Genomic DNA, 24,138 nt, shown 5'->3' with positions numbered 1-24,138 from the left:
TTTTGAAAAATTGATTCGTGTGTTTTCGAACTTCTTCATTAAATATAATTTTAATCAAAAAGAAAAAATATTTTTTACACTAAGGACCTATTTCACCACTTCTGAGTAACGTCTTCATTAAAACTACTTGTCGAATAAAATAAAAAATCTGTTTCACCATCGCCAAGTAGCGAAGTGCCTGAGTAAACTAGGTAGGTACCTACTTTTTTTTCCTTTATTAGGGCCTCCTACCAAAACAAGTTACATTAATTTACAATAAATATAAAAACAACACGAATAACAATATAGACACAAAACAATAGACAGCAAAAATATAAGTACAAGTAAAGCTCTTTCCAATGATCAACTGCTAATGTGCTTATCATAACCTGAGAAATAACAAAATGGTGGCAAATAAATCTGACAGCCAGCGAAGAGGGTTTGTGTTTCGATTTGTTAGTTTGGAAAGTGGGTGGTTTTATAAATTATGGAACTGATGGAGCTTGTGGATGATTTTTATGAAGAGGAAATGATTGAAATTAGGAGAAAAAATGTTTACAGGCCTAGAGAAAATAACTTCGAGACGTTAGATGAAGACGATTTCATGTCAAAATGTATCTTGACAAAACAGGCTGCCAATGAAATCTATGGTTTTATTGAACATCAAATTCGTTCTAGAAGCAATTGGTTCGTAGAAGTTCTTTACATAATTAGGAATATTAACTTTTTATAGGTACTCTAGGAACCATAGAAATTAAAGTTAACATGTTTTTCATTTTAGGAATAAAGCTGTGCCAACAGTGATCAAGTTACTGTTGACATTGAGGTAGTTTGCAACAGGCTCATATTTATTGTCTGCTGAAGATTTCAGTGGTATGAGTAGATCATCTTCATGCCGATTTATAAAATAAGTTTCTGAGGCCATGGCAGTTTTACGAACAACCTCCATTCGCTTTCCTCAAGATTTGGGTCCTTTAAAACATGGGTTTTATAATTTGGCACGTTTCCCAGGGCCATTGGAGCTATAGACTGCACGCGTGTTGCAATTTCTCGAAATTTTCTAATATACGGGTAGTAGGTATTACAAATACTTCAAACAGCGTCCTAATGAACGTATATATTTATAGTATAAAAATATTTTTCTATTACATAGTGCTACTTTAGGTTTGCCTGCTTTACAATGCATCAGGTTTTAGACGTCCTGGACGTCCGCTGCTAATTTAGTTAGCAGTTCATGTCACGTCACAACTACGAGACGCGAACCTGATTTGTGAGGATGCACAGGAGCTGGCAGCCGACCGAGATGCCTGGAGGATCTTTGTGAACACCATATGCTCCAACTGGTAGTGGACGTGGAAGTGTGCTATTTCAATATTAGGTATCTCATAATAGTCAAAGATAGCACACATATTTACATAATTTGATATCATCATATTATACTGCCCCTAAAAAAGTATGACAATCCATTTTAATAAAAATGACCTTTCCTTTAACTAGGTACTATTGAATGTTAAATAATATATCATTCACGTCACCATGTACTCACCTGCACATTAATTATGTTATTTACCCCATTACCTAAATTGATTTGATTTCATGGGTTTCAGGAGGGAAGAACGCCGAGGTGTGTCGAAACCGAAAAGGAGTGTTTTCGATCAACGTTAAAGCCATTTGTGATGCAGATTTGATCATTAGAGATGTTGTTGCCCGGTAGCCTGGGTCCAACTACGACCAGACTATATTTAACTCTCCCTTCTTGGTGATGTGTAGCCAGTACACATTGCATCTAATAACTTTAATATCTCCATTAATATAATAAATGATGGGTTGGGATTTTCTATATTCCTTCCTTATACATTTACGTTCGGTAAAAACGTTTTTTTTTTTTAATAATTAATGCTGATTAGGAACATAAAAAGCGTTTTATCAAATATTAGAGATATCACCGATACAACAGAAAGTTTACCAATGTGTCGCATGTTGCGTTCGTAGTAAAAGAGTAATCCTAATATATAATTGTCTCGCACACTCTTAACGTCTCACTCACGATAGTACGGGTATATTTGGGAGCAAGGGAGACCATTTTTATGCGTCACACGCGCGGATAGCAAAGTTTCTTGTACTTCTCCCAGACGCCCGTTAGCTGCGTTAGTATTAGTAGCGGCTCGACTTTCGTTGGGGGCGGTTCTTTTGCGCGCACTGATAGCATGATTAATGTTTTTAGCAATCAGATTAATAATAGCATCACTTTTGACTTCCAACTATAAATGATTGAAGCAATAGTCGATGAGTATTACACTTTTGCGATTTAAAATCTCCCATTTTTTGCGTGTGTAGTAACTACGCAGCACCGTAACGCGCGGAAGTTTTTAGGACAGTCCTTACTGTCCCTTGAAAGGTTAATAATTCCTTGATAAAATGCAAGTTTGAGGCTGGACAATTTAACAACAGCATTATGTTGGGTGACAGTGGCTATCGAAGCCAGCCCTACCTTTTTACACCTACCTTTTGCACATACAAAACCCCAGCAGAGAACCTCTACAATGAGTCACAAATTCGCAGCCGGAATGTTGTTGAAAGGTGTTTTGGTGTCCTCAAGAGCAGGTTCCCTGTATTGCGACGGCGTGCACTACAGCAAACAACACAGCATGTGTAGTGCTGCATAATATGGCTGTAAGGATGAACGATGACCAATTCGATTATGAGAGAAACTAAGAAACCAGGATTTCATAGATAAAGAAATTGCCAGCAATGAAATCGTCCATAACGATTCAAGAAGAAGACTGATTTTAGAATCCCACTCTAGAACAACCCCCTGTTAAATAATGTGTGTAAAAGGAAAATGAATAAAAAGAATCTAAAATTGGTTGTAACAATATTTAATTAAAACATTTAAGTTTGTAAGTGAAAATTCTTGATGGAAGTTCATTGTAATTTATTATATAAATAAAACACGAGTGATACTTTAATCCACAAATTTGTTATTATTATTTAATTAATATATATTGTATTATTTCATTGCAAAATAACTATTGGTAAAAAGCTACAAAAGTTAAAAAGCACACCTGTCAGTGATGGTAGACCGCTGCGAAAAATTCAAAATCAGGTCGCTCAAGTGGTTTAAACTTTCGCCACATATGTTACAGACCTAAAGTAGGTGTGTTTCTTTAATTTTTACTACCCTAAAAGCACTGAGCTCTGTCGAGATCAACTCTAAGTTAACATTGGAATGCCTACGGACGAATTGTGATTGTGAGTGTAAGTGTGACATTGATTTGGGTACCTTAACACTCAAATGTCGACGGTAATGAGGCAGCTGATGAATTAATTAGCAAGGCTGAGGCTGCCCCGATAGCCTCTGAGCCCTACTGTGGGTTGCCCAAATGTGCTCTTCTTAACGAGCTCAGGTCTTGGGCCAGGAAGCGGAGCACAATGCTCTGGCAAAAAGTACCTTGTTAACTCCACGCGAAGGAACTGATAAAGGGGTACTCTCATAGGCTTGCTTTAGACCTAATAAAGCCAGCCAAAATCAAGTGAGGGTTATCACTAGATCCCGCCCAGGGCATTGCACATTAAACAAAAACCTGGCTTTCTAGCCTTACCTTTCCGAAACTTCTAGATGTAGGTTCTGCAGTCCAGATAAGGAAACACCTATACATATTATATGTTAATTTGATGCTTTCTATCATAAAAGAAGCCTCATCCTCGGGGGACTACTGATTAAACCTGAGGATGTTAAGGATTTCGCCCCCTACCTAACAGTTCGATACTTTACGTATTTGGGTTTGGAAGGGGATCTGTTACAATAGATTTTTACAGGTCGCAGTGACGTCAGGAGCTTGCGTTGCATTGACCCTAACCTCTAAAAATAATGTTTCTGAAAAGTGGGTAATAACAATTTAGATTCTCTGGTAGTAAGTACTTTTTATTTGATTTGATTTATTATGATTCACAGACAATAAACAATACTAAAAAGATTGGTATAATAATCACAATTTGTCATGTTTAGATATTGTTCATCAATTATGTGTGAACACAACATGCACAAAGTAAAAGAAAAATATATTTTTTCAAATGGACAAGCTTAATTAAATTCCATCGAAACAATGAAAGTTATTACAATAATTATACTAACAGGTTATTACAAATAATTTGATCAAACTAACATAGGGGACTATTTTATTGCGTTACAGTTCTCCTATAATTACTGGGTGTATATGTAAGATATCGATATTAGCATTACTTTCTACATAATTATACAATCTTAACATAGGTTAAAATACATTAAAGTGCGCCATATTAGTATCGAAGGTTGGAAGATAAAATCTAGTGTACGATCTAAATCTCGGTCTGGGGAAATTCAGAGGTAAATTCTCTAAACAAAATGAAGAGTCGATGTTACAATTAATTTAATTATAAAGTTGGCAGCCTCCGTGGTGTAGTGGTCAAGACGCTTGACTCACACATGAAAGGTTCCGGGTTCGATTCCCGGTGAGAACACAAAAATTAAAATGTGATTTTTCTCAAGCCTGGGTGTTCTGTGATGTAATTCACCACTGTAATTGGGCCTCCTGGCCTGTCGTGGTGCAAAAATAAATAAATAAATAAATATACATCAGGTCTAAAATCTGTCTTCTAAATTTCAGCTTATCTAGTCCAGAATGTTCTAGACGCTGATCATAAGACTGAAGGGTACTGGGACTTTTATCTACTTTCCAAAAAATAGATATTATATGGGAAAAGTTTTTGTTGTCATTTCACTGTTTCTGAGAAAAGAAATTATCCTCCATTGGATTAGTTTTAATAAAAAGTTTTTGTTTAGCTATTTATACTTTGGAAATATTGAAATTTAAGTCAACAAAAAGTAACTGAATTTCATATTACTGCTTTTTTTAATAACACTACATACATTTATCGGGGATAGAGAAAGTTTATAGTGAATCTTCTCTACCCCTTAGAGAGTGGTTAGTTCGGGGATTTTTATTTTTTTAATGCGACGACATTTTACTTTATAAAGTGGCCACACTGATGATTAAACGTCAAATTTGTAAAAAAAACTGATTGAAAAACGGAAAAAAATTAATACGGTTTGGTCAATTCAACCTAATTAAGTGTTACGGGTAATGTTTAAAGTCCTAAATAGTTATCCTTTTTTTTTCAGAAATCGATACATATTTTATCACTCTTAAGGTAAATATGAAAATAATTATTCATATATGGCACTTTAATCATTTTTTATTGAAAAATACCATGATTACGTTTGTTTTCAATGGAAATTTTACAAAACTTGGTTTGCGGAAACTTTACACTTTATTGATTGTGTAGTAATAATTTATTAATAATTTATTAATAATAATTATTAATTTATACATAAAAATTTATTAATAATAATTATTAATTTTAATACAAAAATTTATTTATAAGATACCTATAATAATTTATTTATAATACATAATAATTTATTAATAATTTATTATTTACAACCCCTGCTTGCACTTGTATATAACATATAAATTTGTTTAGTCTCCCACCAGTCTGACGATGTCGGTCACGACGAAACCCGGTCACTGGTAAAAATTTATAAAATTATTATAAATAAAAGTGGAATAAAACTTTAGTAAGTATTTTTATTATTATAATTAAAATGCAGTTCCACCAAGAAATGTCAGTAGAAAAACTCAATATATTAATAATTTATAATTTAGACAGGTGCAAAGGTTTTCACGGTCAGTGTTATCAATATGTTTCTTTTTCGGTTGATACCGTGTGTGTTGGATTTGTTCCAACGTGTCGGCTACCTTTGCAAGAGCCATATTCAGACTCAGTTTACCCTGAAGATGGCTCCTGCAAGAGCCATATTCAGACTCAGTTTACCCTGAAGATGGCTCCTGCAATGGAAGCCGAAACTTCGGAACAAATCCAACACACACGGTATCACCCAAAAAAGAAACATATAAATATAATTTAGGTTATTTTTACAAAATGGTGTACAAAACAAAATATATAAAAAATATTTTTAGTACAACTCCACTCACAGTAATTTTACATTTAGTCATACTTTTATTTCTTTTTAAAAACCATCACATTCGATTTATCCACATTCATCAGTAAATCGCCTTTTTTCGCATACATCGCAGACCTTTGTTACCTAAATTAGTAAAATAATAGTTTAAATATAAGGTAATAATATGAGTGAAAAAGATCGGATGGTAAGTGGAAATATGTAAGCTATATTCTCTAATGTATAATGATGGCAAAGCGTGTTCTCGACTAGAGACCGAGGAATACCAGGTCCCAAGGACGCACACTGATGAAACAATCGGGTGATATTCGAAGGTTTGGATAAGAGCGGGCAGGTTCGAGAGATTCTTCTCGGGGGGGACAGAGAGCTATCTCCTATAGTGCACCAATGTAGTATAATTATGATAAAGAAGTGCCTTTGCGAAACCATGAATATGTACACACTGAACATGATGATGATTTCTAAACAGTATGAATCAGGAAATATCGTTTCAATTGATTTTTACAAATACATGAATATTTACGCTGTAAACACGAAAAGGGTTTCTTACCAGCGCAGCGTGACTGAGAATGTGTATTTTTAAATCTCGTTTACAAAAAGTAGGAAATTTACACTCTCAACAAAAAACCGGTTTCTCACCGGTATGAGTTAAACTGTGTTGTTTCAATTGCCTTTTTTGAATACATGAATATTTACACTCTGAACATGAAAAGGGTTTCTGATCACTATGAGTAAAACTGTGTTGTTTCAATTGTTTCTCCTGAACACATGAATAATTGCACTCTGAACATGAAAAAGATTTCACTCCAGTATGAGTAAGAATGTGTTGTTTCAATTGACGTTTTTGAATACATGAATATTTACACACTGAACATGAAAATGGTTTCTCAACAGCATGGGTTAAAATGTGTTGATTCAATTGACTTTTACGAATGCATGAATATTTACACTCTAAACATGAAAACCGTTTCTCACCAGTATGAGTTAGAATGTGTTGGTTTAAATGACTTTTTTGAGTACATAAATAATTACATTCTGAGCATGAAAAGGGTTTTATACCAGTATGAGATAGAATATGTTGTTTCAATTGATCTTTACGAATACATGAATATTTACACTCTGAACATGAAAACAGTTTCTCACCAGTATGAGTAAGAATGTGTTGTTTTAATTGCCTTTGTTGAAAACAGGAATATTTACACTCTGAACATGAAAACAGTTTCTCGCTAGTGTGAGTTAGAATGTGTTGGTTTAAATGATTTTTTTTAAAACATGAATAATTACATTCTGAACATGAAAAGGGTTTCTTACCAGTATGAGATAAAATATGTGTTTTTAATTGATCTTTACGAATACATGAATATTTACACTCTGAACATGAAAACCGTTTCTCACCAGTATGAGTTAGAATGTGTTGGTTTAAATGACTTTTTTGAATACATAAATAATTACATTCTGAACATGAAAAGGGTTTTTTACCAGTATGAGATAGAATATGTTGTTTTAATTGATCTTTACGAATACACGAATATTTACACTCTGTACATGAAAACGGTTTCTCACCAGTATGAGTTAAAATGTGTAGTTTTAATTGCCTTTTTTGAATACACGAATATGTACACTCTGAACATGAAAACGGTTTTTCGCCAGTATGAGTTAGAATATGTTGTTTTAACTGCCTTTTTTGAATACACGAATATTTACACTCTGGACATGAAAACAGTTTCTCTCCAGTATGAGTAAGAGTGTGTTGTTTCATTCGAATTTTTTGAATACAAGAATATTTACACTCTGAACATGAAAAGGGTTTCTTGCCAGTATGAGATAAAATGTGTTGTTTCAATTGATCTTTACGAATACTTGAATATTTACACTCTGAACATGCAAAGGGTTTATTTTCACTACCAGTGAAAACGTGATTTTTCAAATCACTTTTACGAATACTTGAGTTTTTACACTCTGAATATAAAAATGGTTTCTCTCCAGTATTGGGAATGTGAGTTTTGAATTTACCCTTCTTTGAACATTGTGACGAAAGGCGCCGTTTCACAATAGTATTAGGTGTGTTGCGCGAAACATGCAATGAACGTGTATCGCTGCCTTCAGGATATTGAGGTTGACTTCCATTTCTGCTTGAACCTGAAATGAAAACAACGTATTTATTCTTGTAGAAGCTTATCAAATGTGGAATGTTTAGGCACTGAATTACAAATGTTTGGAAGACGCTATGGCGGCTTATTCCTTTATTTAATGGAATGACGATTCATTCGTTCGATATGAAACTTAAATCAACCAATGAATGCAAGGAATCTATGTACATTAATGTGAAAAGTAGCAATACTCACCTTCCGTAGACGATATCAAACATTCCTGTTTAATAGAAGGATAAACAATGTCGATTTCAGTAAAACTCAGTATCTCACGTTCTATTTTACACTCTTGTTTAGTACTGGTCCCCGGTTCAATCTTCACGGTAGCGAACTCTGGCTCCTCGCTTTTGCACGGCCAAAGCGACCCTGCTCCACTATGGAGAATATCTCCTTGTACATTGTTAGTCCCGGGTTCTTCCTTAACGGTTACTGAAGCGAACTCCATTTGAACTCCTGCAAAATGTTAAGGTGTGTCAAATTAAATGCTTAAGTGATGATTTTAGTCGTAGATAGGCGCCGTCGCGCAGTCCGTTAAACGGCCAACTGTGAATCTGGCGTAGCGGGTTTGATTCCCGCCAGTTGCAAGAAAGACAATCCAAAAAATATTTTTTATCGCAATTGGTCTGGGTGTTGTGGTGTATTTTTGATAACTTCCTCCCATATCATTTTTTTACCTACCCGCTGACAACCTCCTTAAATAGAGGATTAGCGGGTTATTCCCATAGAACCATATTAGTCCAGAAACCGCGTACGCGCATCAAACTGAAGCCGACTAAACTACTCATTGACTCTTTACTGGCGTCGTGGCAACACATTACGTTACTGGCGTCCGAGCCCCGTTAGACCCAGCCCTTTTAAAAATATATATTTTTTAAATGTCTCATGTTTGATTTTAATTTTGATTTTTGATTACAATTACATGGTTCACATTCTGTTTATTGGTAAATAAAAAATCTTAAAAATACAAAGATATATACTTTTATCAGTCTGAAACAACAATATTGACAAAATGTAAAAACAGTGTTTAGTACTTTGACCGATGAAACTTCCTAATTTTTTTAATTATCAAATTGATCACATATTCTTATAAAATAAAGGATGTTTTTAAGAAAAAGAAAAAAAGAAACAACATGGATAAATGGATAAAACACATCTCTTTTTTACTTATTGAAGCAGATTTTGCATACTCTGATAGTGCATGTGTTTCAAATGGGATTTTTGCACTTAAAACATAAATTTAGTATCTTTGCACGCTTGCCAGGAGGACACACGAAACATATTTTCCTATATTTGCGCTCCAGGACTTGTTGTCGCTCAGCCACTGCTGATGATGTAGCATAATTATAATTGAGTTCTTCGAAAAGCCACAGTTGTATTTCGTCTTCTTAGTCTGTAGTACGAGCCCTGGTACCGCTGGGGCCAACTACTTGCTTGTCCATGGTGGATATATTACAAAACAAAAAGTTACGTAAATGGCGTCTTGGCCCCGCTGGACCCACTTACTTGTTTAAAATGCTATTTCCACTGGCTCGATCGACACTAGCACATTTGCACCTCGACTAAAGGAAGGTACTGAGGAGGGGGGGTCACTTCCGCAAAAAACGCGAGATAAGTGGAATAAACAAAAATCAACGTGGGTCCAAAGGATCAAGGACGCCATTTAAGAGTTAATGAGTAGTTTTATATTTTGGCCATTAGTTACTCTATAGTCGTCGCTTAGTACAAAACTCTTGATTTAAATTCAATTATGTCGTGTTGTGTCGTTTGTAAGTGTCAAAATACCGCTGGGATTAAAGCGGAATAAGGTGGGATCACATTTCATGTGTAAGTAGCAAATTCATAGATAGAATTCGATTATTGTAGACAGTAGTGTCTGTCAGATTGATTAATAAAACAAGGTAGACATTTTGTTAGTATTGCTAGGATAGTCGTTTTTTTACCCAGCTTTCTATTAATAAATTTCTATTATAGTATAATATTGGACGGTATTAACAGTCCGGTCAGTAAAATTTATTTGTCGTAAAACATAACATAACATTACACAAAATGATCAAATTCGTGCGTTATTATTATTATTGTTCGCGTTCTGGTAGCATTACGCGGCCACTTCAAGCACGCGCGCAGGCGGGATGTCAGACTTTTGGAAACAGTGCAATGCATGCAAACATGAATCTCCGCGCCTCTGGTATATCGAATGCTCTTTGGAAATCTAAGAAAACGCCTACTATACAATTTTTCTTATCAATACAATGTTTCCATTGATTTACAATACAATTTACTGAAGTTTCACACGAAAATCTGTTTCTAAATCCCAATTGTTCACTCTTCACCTTACTATCACCTTATGTTTTTCAAGGTATTCAATAAGCCGTTTTTTACACTATATTCGTATATGCAAGGATTTGTTCATATTAAGGCAACCCATTTACGGTTCAGAAATCTTCAACTGGCTTTTCATAGTCCCTGGACTGGTACCTGAAACATAACACTAAGGCTTATTCATAGAAAGACGGACAAAACAATTCGACTACCCTGGAAATGCTAAGAAAATGTCGACCTTGTTTTATTTAAAAATCTGACAGACGGTAAAATAATCGAATTATCAAATAATATGAATTGTGACTACAATACTTACACATGAAATGTAATCCCACTCTATTCACTTTTAATCTCAGCCGTATGTTAACACTAAAAACGACACAACTATAAATTAAGCAATTAAATTTAAATTGCAAGTTGAGTACTAAGCGACTTTAATAGAAAACTAATGGCCAAAACGTTTCTGGACTATTATAATAATCTGGGTACATTTGTTGGTAGTTGTGAGTACGTTGGATGTATTTACAGAAAAACTCTGCATTTAAAGGTATTCTGACTGCTATAGAGCGCGTAGATAACGCTTTGCTAACGCGTATTTAGTACGTAGATTGCTACACATGCTACAGGCTAAAAAGCGTTGTCTACGCGCGTTATACCGTTCAGAATACCATTCCTGAATTAAAATGAAATTAAGACTATCACATTTCATTTTCAACAGGAAAATATAAATCCAAATATGAATCTAAAACATTCGTCAAACAGATATTTCGGCGTCATGCTTTATTGTAAAATAGCCGTTTAAAATTTATTAATTCCATTTTTTTTATTGCGCAATAAAATACTACCCTATTCCACGAAGACAATAGGATTATATCATACACTCATTACATTAACTTCTAAACTCCTGTTATTTATAATCGGCAGATGGTTCTTGACTTTCAATTTGACCCAGAGATTATACACGTGTAAAATTCTAACAGAAATCTATAGGAATCATTTTCCATGTCTCCTATCTCTTCGCACATAGATTATACTTTTCGTAAACGTCACCATTATTAATAATTTAAATAATAAACGAACCCAGAAAATCGTGTTAACTAGACAGCGAAAAAATAAAACAGGGGTACCTCAAGGTCGGCTCCAAAAAATGTCAAAACCAATATGACTTAAAACGAAGAGAGAAGTTCACATAAGGACAAGACAATGGTGGAGATCATTCCATCGCGCATCGTAGTGAATATAAACTTAACTGGGGATTTTAATATCTTTAACACAGCGCTTACATTCGCGAACTGTCACCTATCATTGTAAGCACAAGCTCACGGAATGGCGGCCACCCCGTGGATAATGTTGCCAGCCTAAAGGTATTTTATAGTCTAAAGGTATGACCAGTAATTAGCTGGTTTATGTAGCTACTTTTAATAGGGAAATATCACATAATACTACGGATAAATCATATTAAATCGGTGCAACATCGTTTGCTAAGAAAAGTAGCACGGATGATTGGCCTCGAGAGCGGAGACTACACTTACGGAGAAATGGAGTCAATGTTCAAAATCTCAAGTCTCCAAAAACTTAGAAATAACAATGACTCGATATTTATGTTTAACTTACTGAATGGCTTAATTGATGTACAATCGTTACTGGAACAAGTGGCATTCGATGTTCCAATCCACCGGTTGCTGCGCAAACTATGGCTTACATGCACCAATGTCCCGATTGTGTTGTATTGTAAACTGGAGACAAAATGTGGACTTTTTTGGTGTGAGTCTTTATAGATTTACAAAATCACTAAGATAGACCAGATCTTGTCTTGAGGAAGTAATTTTTACTTTTTTTGTCCTAGGTTTAATTTTGTTTGGTTGTATTTTATTTTAACAGTGCCTGTATTTCTTAAAAGAAATTGTTTTTACCATCGTTAGAATGGACTGCATAAGTCTGTCAAATAAATAACTACAAATAAAAATATATGAAACGAATACAGAAACATTGATTGCTTTTTAAAAATCAATATGGATATTCTAAAGAAAATATTTCATAGGTACGAAGGTTTTCACGGTCACTGTTATCAATTTGTTTATTTTTTGGGTGATACCGTGTGTGTTGGATTTGTTCCAACGTTTCGGCCATTGCAGACTGAGTTTATCCTGAACGTGGCTCATACATTATTTCATACTTAACTTTAAAAATGAAGTGATAAAAAAAACATGTTCCTAGAAAAGCGTAACATGTTTGGCGTTGATAATTATGCCGTCAAAATTCTTGACGATGTTCTTTAAAAATTTAAACTGTTACAAAGTTCAAAATTAACACGAATCGTGACGTATTAGGGTCGTGGCCAATGCAATGACCATTTTTGCGGGAATTCAACATTATAAATTGAAAAATATTTTTAAGCTGTGTTTTGTATAAAACATATTCAGTCGGTTATTGATAGTGATATGGAACGTACGCGTGTAATATTTTTATAAGTTCTTTTAGGCTAATTATATTTCTTATAGTTTTAAAAAAGTAAATTTGCTTTTATAATTTATTTTTAATAGTATCATTTTGATTAGTCCATCTTAAATTCTCATCTATATACATTCCAGAATATTTAATTGAATCTACTCTGTCCAACAATTTACAAATACATTCAATGTTCGAAATTTGGTTATTATAATTACAGATGTGAATAGTTAATGAGAAATTTGGATTACATATAAATTTATTAGTTATTAGTTATGTATTTTGTTTTCGAGTGATTTAGTGTTAGATAATTTGAGTCTAACTACTTTTATACTAAGTTTATACATTTTCAGCCTTTCCAAATACAATATCCCATGAGCTTCCTTGAGATAGTAGCACAGTATCATCAGCAAAGCTAATTATAGAGCCTTTTGTAGATAAATTACAAAGATCATTCATATGGTTAAGAAACAAAATTGGTCCAAGTATGCTTCCTTGAGGGATGCCATATGAAATTTCGGTTTCGTCGCTAGATTTATTATTAATCTTTACTATTTGCTTTCTGTTTTTCATGTAACTTTGGAACAGTTCCGATTCCTTAGTAAGGATTCGTCTATTCCTAAGTTTTTCAAAAAGTATGTCGTGTTTAATAGTATCGAAGGCCTTGCATAAATCGAGGAAAATACCTATACATTTTTCTCCTTTGTCAAGATTATCATTTATGTAGCTCGTTATTTTCGCTATTGCATCTATCTCTTAGCATTGTCAATTTTAGAATGTTTACTAATAAATAAAAAAAGTTTTTTCAGGCTTGGCGAGACTTAAACGAAGGGCTCGAAGCGAAAACGCAGAAGCCCGAAGAAAGCTCAAACAGGAAACTTTAACCATACTTTCGTTGAACAAAACAACAAAAAAGTACTACAAATAACAAGTACAGATAGTTCTGAAGGCACATGGTCAATTTATGTCATTAATAGTGGTGTTTAAATATACCTGGTTACGCGAGTGGTTGGTGGGATAGAATGGTTTGTGGCTGGATGGACCGCCAGTGGATAAAGGCCCGCCTATCCTACCCATCTTGTGATCTCCCAATATTCAATGTTTGGTTATTCTCCTCGTCTCTATGACCATGAGAAGCTACGGTTGGTATGATAACATTTTCCATATCCATAGCAACCAACATCAACAATATTTTTTTATTCTTGATAATTTCTGTCAACTACCGCATGTTCATAATTTTATCTGCCCGCATTTGCTTGTCCGATAATCATCTGCTCGCATCTAAAACACCTTTACATCATTTGACCACCACGCCGCCATATTCAACTTTATATTTCCCAAATAACTATAGTGGTTCACCAAAAAGGGAAAAACTACCCGGAAGCCAGGACTTGGAGATAGCATCCGGATTCCTGTCCCAGATTCCCTTTCCTGTCTTCCTAAAGGTAGGATTTTTGTCTGCTGTGCTTTGTTTGGCCGCATACTGTTCTTTTCCGTATCTGCCATCATTTTGCCTTTTATTTTCCCGCAAAATTTAACACAGATCAACGATTCAGTCAAATAATACCCATGCAAAATTAAAATCGCCACCCCAATACATTTATACTAAAACAAATATTATGTCCCTATTAACAATAATAATAGTAAACCCTTTAAATGTCTTCACTTTTAATAATATTCTCTTCTAAAAAAATCTCATTTCTTTTTTAGAACATCTATAAATAATTTTACCTTTACAAGTGTAATTTTTTCAAATTATACTAAACCAGTAAAGCAGATCTTCTGAAGGGATGACATCGATTGGCTCTTTACATTTATCGTCGTTGCACATCAAATATGAGCCATGTGACTCGGAGCACATTCTGAGAAAATCATAAAAATGCGACTTTTTGGCGTAAAGTAATTAATATTTTAAATAAATATATTACTATATTGAAAAACACTGTGTTTTTCCTACTTCGTCCATACACAGAAGTGTTATTTTCGGTATAGTTTTTTTTATATTTTTTATCGTTTTTATCAATTTTCTCTGAATGTGCTCCGAGTCACATGGCTCATATATGATGTGCAACGACGTTATGCAGTAATGGAATATAATATGGAGATCAAACTATGGAATATATTTATATGTAGGCTCATGTCTGTCAACGGACGCTGTTCGATTTAGATGTTATTGCTTATTGTATTCGTTCATTACTTTGAGAGCCGCACGTGTTTTTTTTTGTAATATAATGGAGCAATTCTTTGCGATCGTAAAATGGACTTTTCGTTTTACTCGACGAGTAGTTCTCATCAAGAGCTTACTCAGAGGTGGTGAAATGGGTGCTAATAGTTGATATTTACAAATAGTAAAGCATATATATTGCGATAATAAAGATAAACGAACATTCTGTTTTCTTTACTTATGTTTGTGTGAAGTCATGATTAATTGTTGTTATCAAAATACCTTGGTATTAAATTTATATTGGTTTTATCTAAGGGTTTTATTTCAATTTAAACTTATTTTTGGCTTTAAATGTCTGCCCTCAGTGTTAATAGACAACCACGAAAAATTCAAAAGTAGCTCGCCCGTAGTGATTTAAACTTTGGCCACATATGTTATAGATCTAGAGTATGTTTCTTCATTGTTTATTCTCTCGGACTTACAGACGCTTAATTGTTTCGGCGAGTATTACAGTGTGACATTGATTTGGGTACCTACACTCAAACGTCGACGATAACGAGGCAGCTGATGAATTTGCCAGGCTGGGGCAGCCCAGATAGGCCCTGAGCTCTACTGTGGGTTGCCTAAATGTGCTCTTCCCAGCGAGCTCACGTAATGGGCCAGGAAGCGGAGCACAATGCTCTCTGGCAAACAGTACCTTATTCGCTGCACGCGAAGGAATTGATAAAAAGGGTACTCTCATAGGCGTGCCTTAGATCTAATAAAGCCAGCTAAAATCAAGTGAGCGTTATCACTAGATCCCGCCCAGGGCATTGCAGATTAAACAAAAACCTGGCTTTCTAGCCTTACCTTTCCGAAACATCTAGATGTAGGTTTTGCAGTCCAGACGAGGAAACACCTAAATGTGAATGTGGTGCTTTGCATCATAAAAGAAGCCTCCTCCTCGGCGGACCACAGGTTAAGCTTGATGATTTTTAAAGAGTTTGCCCCCTAGCTAACAGTCCGATACTTTACGGATTTGGGTTTGAAAGGGGATCCGTTACAATAGGTCTTTACACGTCGCAGTGACGTCAGGAGCTTGCATTGCATTGACCCCGACCTCTAAAAATAATGTTTCTGAAAAGTAATAACAATCTAGATTCTCTAGTAGTAAATACTTTTTAATTTATTACATTTATTATGATTCACAGACAATAATCAATACTAACAAGATTGGTATAGTAATCACAATTCGTCATGTTTAGATATTGTTCAATTATTATATGTGAACACAACATGCACAAAGTAAAATAAAGTTTTAACTTTTTTTACTGAACAAGACTATGAAAGTTAATACAATAATTATACTAACATATTATTACAAATTATTTTACCTAATTTACATTAGGGACTATTTGATTTTATACATTGCGTTACAGTTCTCCTATAATTATTAAATGTATCGTTAAAGATATCAATATCAGCATGACTTTCTACATAATTATATAATCTTCATACGCGATAGTGCATCAAAGTGCGCTATATTAGTATCGAAGGTTGGAAAAAAAAAAGCATACGACTCAATCGCCGTCTGGGAACATTCAGAGGTACATTCTTTAAACAAAACGTAACGTCAATATTACAATTAATTATATTATAAATGTTTTTTTGTAAACATTGTATTTTTTACTATATGTTATTTATTAAATATTTGTATACAGCCACTTACCGACTTTTCTATGTCTAGGTAAGTGGTTACATACAAATATTTAATAACATTTAGTAAAACGTTTGACCACAAAGTTAATGCTTAAAATATTAATACATAAAATATTGATACAGTTTAAAGACAGACCAGGGAAGTTTCTAAATAAAAATCATACATATTAAATTGTGGTACAACAAAAGGATGTGGTTGTGCGTATTTGTATGAGAGTAAGTGTAGAGGTGTGTTTGTGTATATTTGTGTGGGAGTGAGTGTTAAGATTTGTGCAAGTGTGAGCATCATTAAAAAGCAAGTGGGAGCGTATCGCAGCCAGAAATAATGAGTCTTAATCTATTTAAAAATAAATGAAAGGCCATGTCAAATTTATCAATAGATGAAAAAAAAACATTATTTTTATATATTTTTTTTTTTGCACCACAACAGGCCAGGAGGCCTAATTACAGTGGTGAATTACATCACAGAGCACCCAGGCATGAGAAAAATCACATTTTAATTTTTGTGTTCTCACCGGGAATCGAACCCGGAACCTTCCTTGCGTGAGTCAAGCGTCTTGACCACTACACCACGGAGGCCGATTACAGTTTGAGCAAGAACGATAGAGGAAATATTGTTATGCATAGTTAGTGCTACAGATGGAAGAAATACTTATTTATTGTCACGTGAAAGGGGACATTAAGATTAATTTTGGAGAGTAGGTTAAAAGAGTCTAATTCGTTGCTTGCTATTCACACAGCGACGACGGCACCCGTCACGAATCCGTCAAACTAAACAATAATAGCGTCCAGCAGAGTGGAGTTATGGAAAATCAATATATCGACACGCTCTCATCAAATTATTTTTATAAATTATTCACAAAAAAAACATCTTTCGAAATTTAAAATCCTGCTGAATTGCGAGCATGCAATTCGTCGGCAGGTTCTTATACCAATGTTTTTAAATATCATATAATTAATCTACGTAAACAATTTAAGTTAAATATAACATAACATACATACACGATATTTTATTTATTCTACATGATAAAGCAAAATGCCTCCATAGAATTATAATAGCCCAAAAACCGCGTACGCACATAAAACTGACGCCAACATAACTATTCATAAAACTCAATTACGCCGTGTTGTGTCGTTTTTAAGTGTCAAAATACTGCCGAGATTAAAAGGGAATAGGGTGGGATCACATTTTATGTGGAAGAAGCAAATTCTCAAGTAATATTATTTAAGGATTCGATTATTTTACCGTCGGTCAGATTTTAAAATAAAAAAGGCGGATATTTTGTAAGTATTGTCAACGTAGTCAGTTTTTTACCCGGCTTTCTATTAATACGTCATTGGACCTTACTCATAAACTTAGCATAAAGTGACGCCATAGTATAGGGGTATAATTTAGATGGGAATACCATCCTTATTCTAGCACAGTAATAGGGATGGTATTCTTATCCGAATTATCTGGGGCAGGTGGGGGCTTTTGGCAAACTTTTGGACAAAGTGCCATGTTAACAAAATTGATTTTACGCGCTTTCTGGTAAAGTATAATTCTATGAATGCCCTTTGTAAGGGATATAAGTATAAATGGGAGTTTTTAATTAAAGAATCTGAAACCACGTATAATTACAGACGAAACAAGAAAAGGGTTTCTCACTAGTATTACACAGAATACACAAGTTTAACCTACTTTTATTTAAAGATATTTACATTCTGAACATGAAAAGGGTTTCTCTTTTCTTAATTAAAATCCGTGATATTATACGTTTACATATAACTTCTACGTGAACATGAACATGATACAGATAATTTTCTTTTTCTTTTCCGTAGTTAAAAATGTAAAAATACGTATATATTTAATTCGAATGTGTGGGAAATTAATGTATGACAGGGTTACGAATGATGAACTCAGGCGAGAATGTAAATCTGAGTCAAGTATAATTGATAAGATTAAGAAAGGGTCCCTGAGATGGTTTAGTCACGTAGACGATTGGACGACGAAAGAATGGTAAAACAAGTGTACATGGCGAAAATAAACGCCAACGTGAGACGAGGACGACCGAGGAAGACGTGGCATGATCAGATAAACCTTAATCTTAAGTCTGTTCATGTCAAAAGCAGACAGAACAGAAGGGTATGTATGACAAGATGTATGAATGTGGAAGAAAGTAGAAATGTATGCCAGGATAGACGTGTGTGGCGGTCCATTTTATCTGCCTACCCCCACGGAGAAATGGCGAGATGGTAGTAGTAGTAGTGGTGTATATAGTTGAATTTCATTGTATTTTTTTTAAACAAATCAAATGCAGAGAGGCATAATGAAGTTTGAAATACTCGAAAATTTTGAATTGATTTATTTTACAAACGTTTATGTACATAACAAAAATATTCCAAGGCGTACATAACACGAAAAAATTAACACTAAAATTTAAATATCTGTTGATTTTAGTGAAGTTAGAGAGCTGAAAATATTTTGTTTTGCAAAGATTTATCTGATAAAATAATTTCACATACTAGGCAACACCTGGAATCAATTTTCCAATTTTTAAACTTCTTGGACCAGTTGGTTTAAAATAATTAAATTTACTACACTACTGTGAAAGTTACATAGAGTGTAAAGTGGTCACTTAGACCAATCAAAGACAGGGCATAAGCTCTTTAAATGTCTAGACTTCCATATTAGACTTTCCAGTAGTTTGTTAATATTTCATGTCAACCATGTCGCAAATCGAATCCGAGACCTCTTGCATGGTAGGCAAACTCGCTGACCACTACACAACGACGCCGACTTAAACATTAGTATAAACTAGTTAAATAATTGTAAATATTAATAAAAATACACAGTAATATTAACTAACTAAGGGATTTATTTTTTATTTTATATTTGGATTCTGAACAATCAACGATGTTGTCACAGATCGGTTTGAGGTCACTACCGGAATTCGTCAAGGTTGCGTCCTTGCACCGTTCCTTTTTATAATTCTCATGGACTTCATCCTAAGGAAGTCAATTCCACTTGGTCGAGAAATATCCATCTCCTGCTCCAAAAAACTCTGCGACCTAGAGTATGCCGATCATGCGGTTATAATTGACGATTCAGTCACGGGTCTTCAGGCCACCGTAGATAGCCTGAATAGGTACTCCGCAGGTACTCCGCATGTAAATCCCCTGAATCTGTGAAACCAAATAATCGAAAGGGTCGAGAGTTTTAAATACCTGGGAGTATATGTTACCGAAAATGGCAGCTGTCAAAAAGAACTGGGAGTGCGGCTAGAAGTAGCAGGCGCGACATTCAACAGCATGAAGGCTGTCTGGAGATCGGATATTTACTTAGTGAAAAACAAATGCCGCCTATATAACGCCTGCATAACACCTATTCTCCTCTATGGATGCGAACCGTGGCACCTCACTAGGACCCAAAACAACAAAATATTGAGTTTTGAGAATAGGTGTCTCAGAAGAATCTTGGGTGTGCGGTGGTTTGAATTTGTGTGGAATGAAATAAAAAGAGAACGGATGCAGCAAACTTCGGTGAAAACTGTCATCAAGCGGAGGCGATCCGGTTGGCTTGGCCATGTATTGCGGATGCCTCCTGAGAGCCATGCTTGCCTACTTTACAAGGCATCAGATTCTCGACGTCCTTGACGTCCACTGCTGACTGTTCGTCGGCAGTTCATGTCAGAACTACGGGACGCGAATCTGACTTGGGAGGACGCTCAGAAGCAGGCAGCCGACAGAGATGTCTGGAGGATCTTCGTGGACACCATATGCTCCATCTAGGGAGCGGACATGGAATGATGATGATGATGATGATTTTGAAAATTAAAAGGGCATTTTCATTAGTACAAGAGCAAAGAATCGGATGGGCAAGCTATATTCTCTAATGTCTAATGATGGCAAAGCGTGTTATCGACTGGTGACCGAGGAATACCAGGTCCCAAGGACGCCCACTGATGAGACAGTCGGGTAATATTCGAAGGTTTTACGGGAGATAGAGGATAAGAGCGGCACAGGCCCGAGAGGAAAGGGGGGACAGAGAGCTATCTCCTGTAGTAGACCAATGTAGTATATTTTTGATGAAGAATCAAAAATGCATTGGCAGAAGCATGAATATTTACCCAATAAACATGAAAAATTCTAAATAGTATGAGTCCGAAAGTGTCGTTTCAATTGATTTTTACGAATACATGAATATTTGCACTCTGAACATGAAAAGGGTTTCTCACCAGTATGAGTTAGAATGTGTCGTTTCAATTGACCTTTACTGACACATGAATAATTGCATTCTGGACACGAAAAGGGTTTGTTACCAGTATGCGTTAGAATGTGCTGTTTCAATTGATTTTTTTGAAAACATGAATATTCACACTCTGGACATGAAAAGGGTCTCTCACCAGTATGAGTTAGAATGTGCTGGTTCAATGAACCTTTACGAATACACGAATAATTACACTCTGTACATGAATACGGTTTCTCACCAGTGTGAGTGAGAATGTGTATTTTCAAATCTCTTTTACGAAAAGATGAATATTTACACTCTGAACACAAAAAGGGTTTCTCGCCAGCGTGAGTAAGAGCGTGTACTTTTAAATCTCTTTGACGAAAAGTAGAATATTTACACTCTGAGCAAGAAAACGGTTTCTCACCAGTATGAGTTAAAATGTGTTGTTTCAACTGACTTTTTTGAATACATGTATATTTACACTCTGAACAAGAAAAAGGTTTCTGATCACTATGAGTAAAAATGTGTTGTTTCAATTGTTTTTCCTGAACACACGAATAATTGCACTCTGAACATGAAAAGAATTTCTCACCAGTATGAGTTAGAATGTGTTGTTTCAATTGACGTTTTTGTATACATGAATATTCACACACTGAACATGAAAATGGTTTCTCGACAGTATGAGTTAAAATGTGTTGATTTAGTTGACTTTTACGAATGCATGAATATTTACACTGCAAACATGAAAATCGTTTCTCACCAGTATGAGTAAGAATGTGTTGGTTTAAATGACTTTTTTGAATACATAAATAATTACATTCTGGACAAGAAAAGGGTTTCTTACCGGTGTGAGATAGAATATGTTGTTTCAATTGATCTTTTCGAATACATGAATATTTACACTCTGCACATGAAAACAGTTTCTCTCCAGTATGAGTTAGAATGTGCTGTTTTAATTGCCTTTGTTGAATACATGAATATTTACACTCTGAACATGAAAACAGTTTCTCGCCTGTATGAATTAGAATGTGTTGATTCATTCGACTTTTTTGAATACACGTATATTTACACTCTGAACATGAAAAGGGTTTCTTCTCAGTATGAGTTAGAATGTGATGTTGTAACTGCCTTTTTTGAATACAAGAATATTTACACTCTGGACATGAAAACAGTTTCTCCCCAGTATGAGTAAGAATGTGTTGTTTCATTCGACTTCTTTGAATACATGAATATTTACACTCTGAACATGAAAAGGGTTTCTTACCGGTATGAGTTAGGATGTGGAATTTGAGTCGGCTTTTACGAATACATGAATATTTACACTCTGGACATGAAAAGGGTTTCTTATCACTACTAGTGAAAACATGTTTTTTCGAATCACTTTTACGAACACTTGAATTTTTACACTTTGGATATGAAACGGATTTCTTTTCAGTATTGAGAATATGAGTTTTTAATTTATTCTTCTTTAAACATTGTGACGAAAGGCGTCGTTTCTCTATAGTATTAGGTGTGTTGTGTGAAACATGCAATGAACGCGTTTCACTGCCTTCGGGGTATTTAGGTTGAATACCACTTCTCCTTGAAACTGAAAAAAAAACAACGTATTTCAACAGATTTCAGGTGAATATGATTTTTCTTGTAGAAGCTTATCAAATGTGAAATGTTTAGGCACTGAGTACAAATGTTAGGGAAGTCCCTATAGGCGGCTACTACTACTACTACTACTACTACCATCACGCCATTTCCCCGTAGGGGTAGGCAGAGAGAATGGACCGCCACACACGTCTATCCTGGCATACACTCCTAGCCTCTTCCACATTCATACATCTTGTCATACATGCCCTTCGGTTCTGTCTGCTTTTGACATGACCAGACTTAAGATTTTGGTTTATCTGATCATGCCACGTCTTCCTTGGTCGTCCTCGTCTAACGTTGCCGTTCATTTTTGCCATATATACTTGTTTTACCATTCTCTCGTCGTCCATTCGTTCTACGTGACCAAACCATCTCAGAGACCCTTTCTTAATCTTATCAATTATACTTGTCTCAGATTTACACTCTCGCCTGATTTCATCATTCGTAACCCTGTCATACATTGATTTCCCACACATTCGTCTAAGAGATCGCATTTCAACCGCGTTCACTCGGCTTTCATCCTTCCTCTGCCAGTTCCATGTTTCACTTCCATACATAAGTGTTGGGACTAAAACTCCGTTGTGCACTGCCAGTTTAGCTTCGATTGACATATTTTTATTAGAAATTACTGTGCTTAGTGCTCCGTTCATTTTGTTGCCCGCATTCACTCTTCTTTCAACATCTTTTTCTACTCTTCCATCTCTTGAAAACATGCTTCCCAGGTACACAAATATAGGCGGCTTATTTCTTTATTTAATAATATGACGATTCATTCCTTCGATATGAAAATTAAATAAACCAATTAATGCAAGGAATCTTTATATATATTAATGTGAAAAGTAGCAATAATCACCTTCAGCAGACGATATTAAACATTCCTGTTTAATAGTAGGACAAACAATGTCGATTTCAGTAAACCTAAGAATATCACTTTCTATTTTATACTCTTGTTTAGTACTAGTCCCCGGTTCAATCTTCACGGTAGCGAACTCTGGCTCCTCGCTTTTGTAGGAACAAAGAGGCCCTTCTCCAGTATGGAAAATATCTCCTTGTGCATCGCCAGTCCCGGGTTCTGCCTTAACAGTTACTGAGGCGAATTCCATTTGAACTCCTGCAAAACGTTAAGGTGGGTCAAATTAAATGTGTAAGTGATGACTTTAACCGTAGATGGGCGCCGTGGCGCAGTTGGGTAAACGGCCAACTTTGTATCTGGCGTCGCGGGTTTGATTCCCGCCAGTTGCAAGAAAGAAAATACAAAAAATATTTTTTATCTTAATTGGTCTGGGTGTTGTGGTGTATTTTTGATAACTTCCTTCCATATCCTTTTTTTATCACCCGCTGACAAGCCCCTAAAATATAGGATAAGCGAGTTATTCTCATAGAACCATATTAGTCCAGAAACGGCGTACGCGCATCAAACTGAAGCCGACTAAACTACTCATTAACTCTTAACTGGCGTCATGGTAAAAAAAATGCGTTACTGGCGTCCGAGCCCCGCTACACCCAC

General features: G+C 35.2%; 2 protein-coding genes and 1 long non-coding RNA gene across 5 annotated transcripts; 1 reads left to right on the top strand and 2 right to left on the bottom strand.

Annotated features, from left to right (window-relative positions):
- The first annotated feature begins 412 nt into the window (after nt 1-412).
- LOC148275954 (uncharacterized) lies at nt 413-2,832 on the top strand. Its single transcript, XR_015823907.1, has 2 exons — nt 413-666; nt 761-2,832. It is a non-coding gene; the product is annotated as an uncharacterized LOC148275954 (long non-coding RNA).
- Nucleotides 2,833-2,940: 108 nt separating this feature from the next.
- LOC148275952 (uncharacterized) lies at nt 2,941-23,738 on the bottom strand. 3 transcript variants are annotated; one of them, XM_088234969.1, is made up of 5 exons: nt 23,485-23,738; nt 22,258-22,581; nt 8,347-8,604; nt 8,015-8,140; nt 2,941-5,546 (listed from the first exon to the last, which is right to left on the bottom strand). In XM_088234969.1, the coding sequence occupies exons 1-5, from the start codon at nt 23,732-23,734 to the stop codon at nt 5,422-5,424; spliced, it is 1,083 nt and encodes a 360-aa protein (XP_088091095.1). In that variant the 5' UTR covers nt 23,735-23,738; the 3' UTR covers nt 2,941-5,421. The 3 variants fall into 3 exon arrangements, with proteins under 3 accessions (XP_088091095.1, XP_088091093.1, XP_088091094.1); XM_088234967.1 differs by having other exon boundaries at nt 2,941-8,140; XM_088234968.1 differs by lacking the exons at nt 22,258-22,581; nt 23,485-23,738 and adding an exon at nt 11,598-11,796 and having other exon boundaries at nt 2,941-8,140.
- Nucleotides 16,232-22,399, bottom strand: LOC148275953 (uncharacterized). Its single transcript, XM_088234972.1, has one exon. It carries the CDS (start codon nt 22,199-22,201, stop codon nt 20,909-20,911), a length of 1,293 nt encoding a protein of 430 aa, XP_088091098.1. The 5' UTR covers nt 22,202-22,399; the 3' UTR covers nt 16,232-20,908.
- Nucleotides 23,739-24,138: the final 400 nt, after the last annotated feature.

The sequence above is a fragment of the Micrasema longulum genome, unplaced genomic scaffold, assembly GCF_059751315.1.
Source record: "Micrasema longulum isolate JH-2025_06_02 unplaced genomic scaffold, ASM5975131v1 h1tg001311l, whole genome shotgun sequence".
Taxonomy (NCBI): Eukaryota; Metazoa; Arthropoda; class Insecta; order Trichoptera; family Brachycentridae; genus Micrasema; species Micrasema longulum.
The sequence above is the reverse complement of the archived record's forward strand: the minus strand, read 5'-3'. Positions and strand labels throughout refer to the sequence as shown.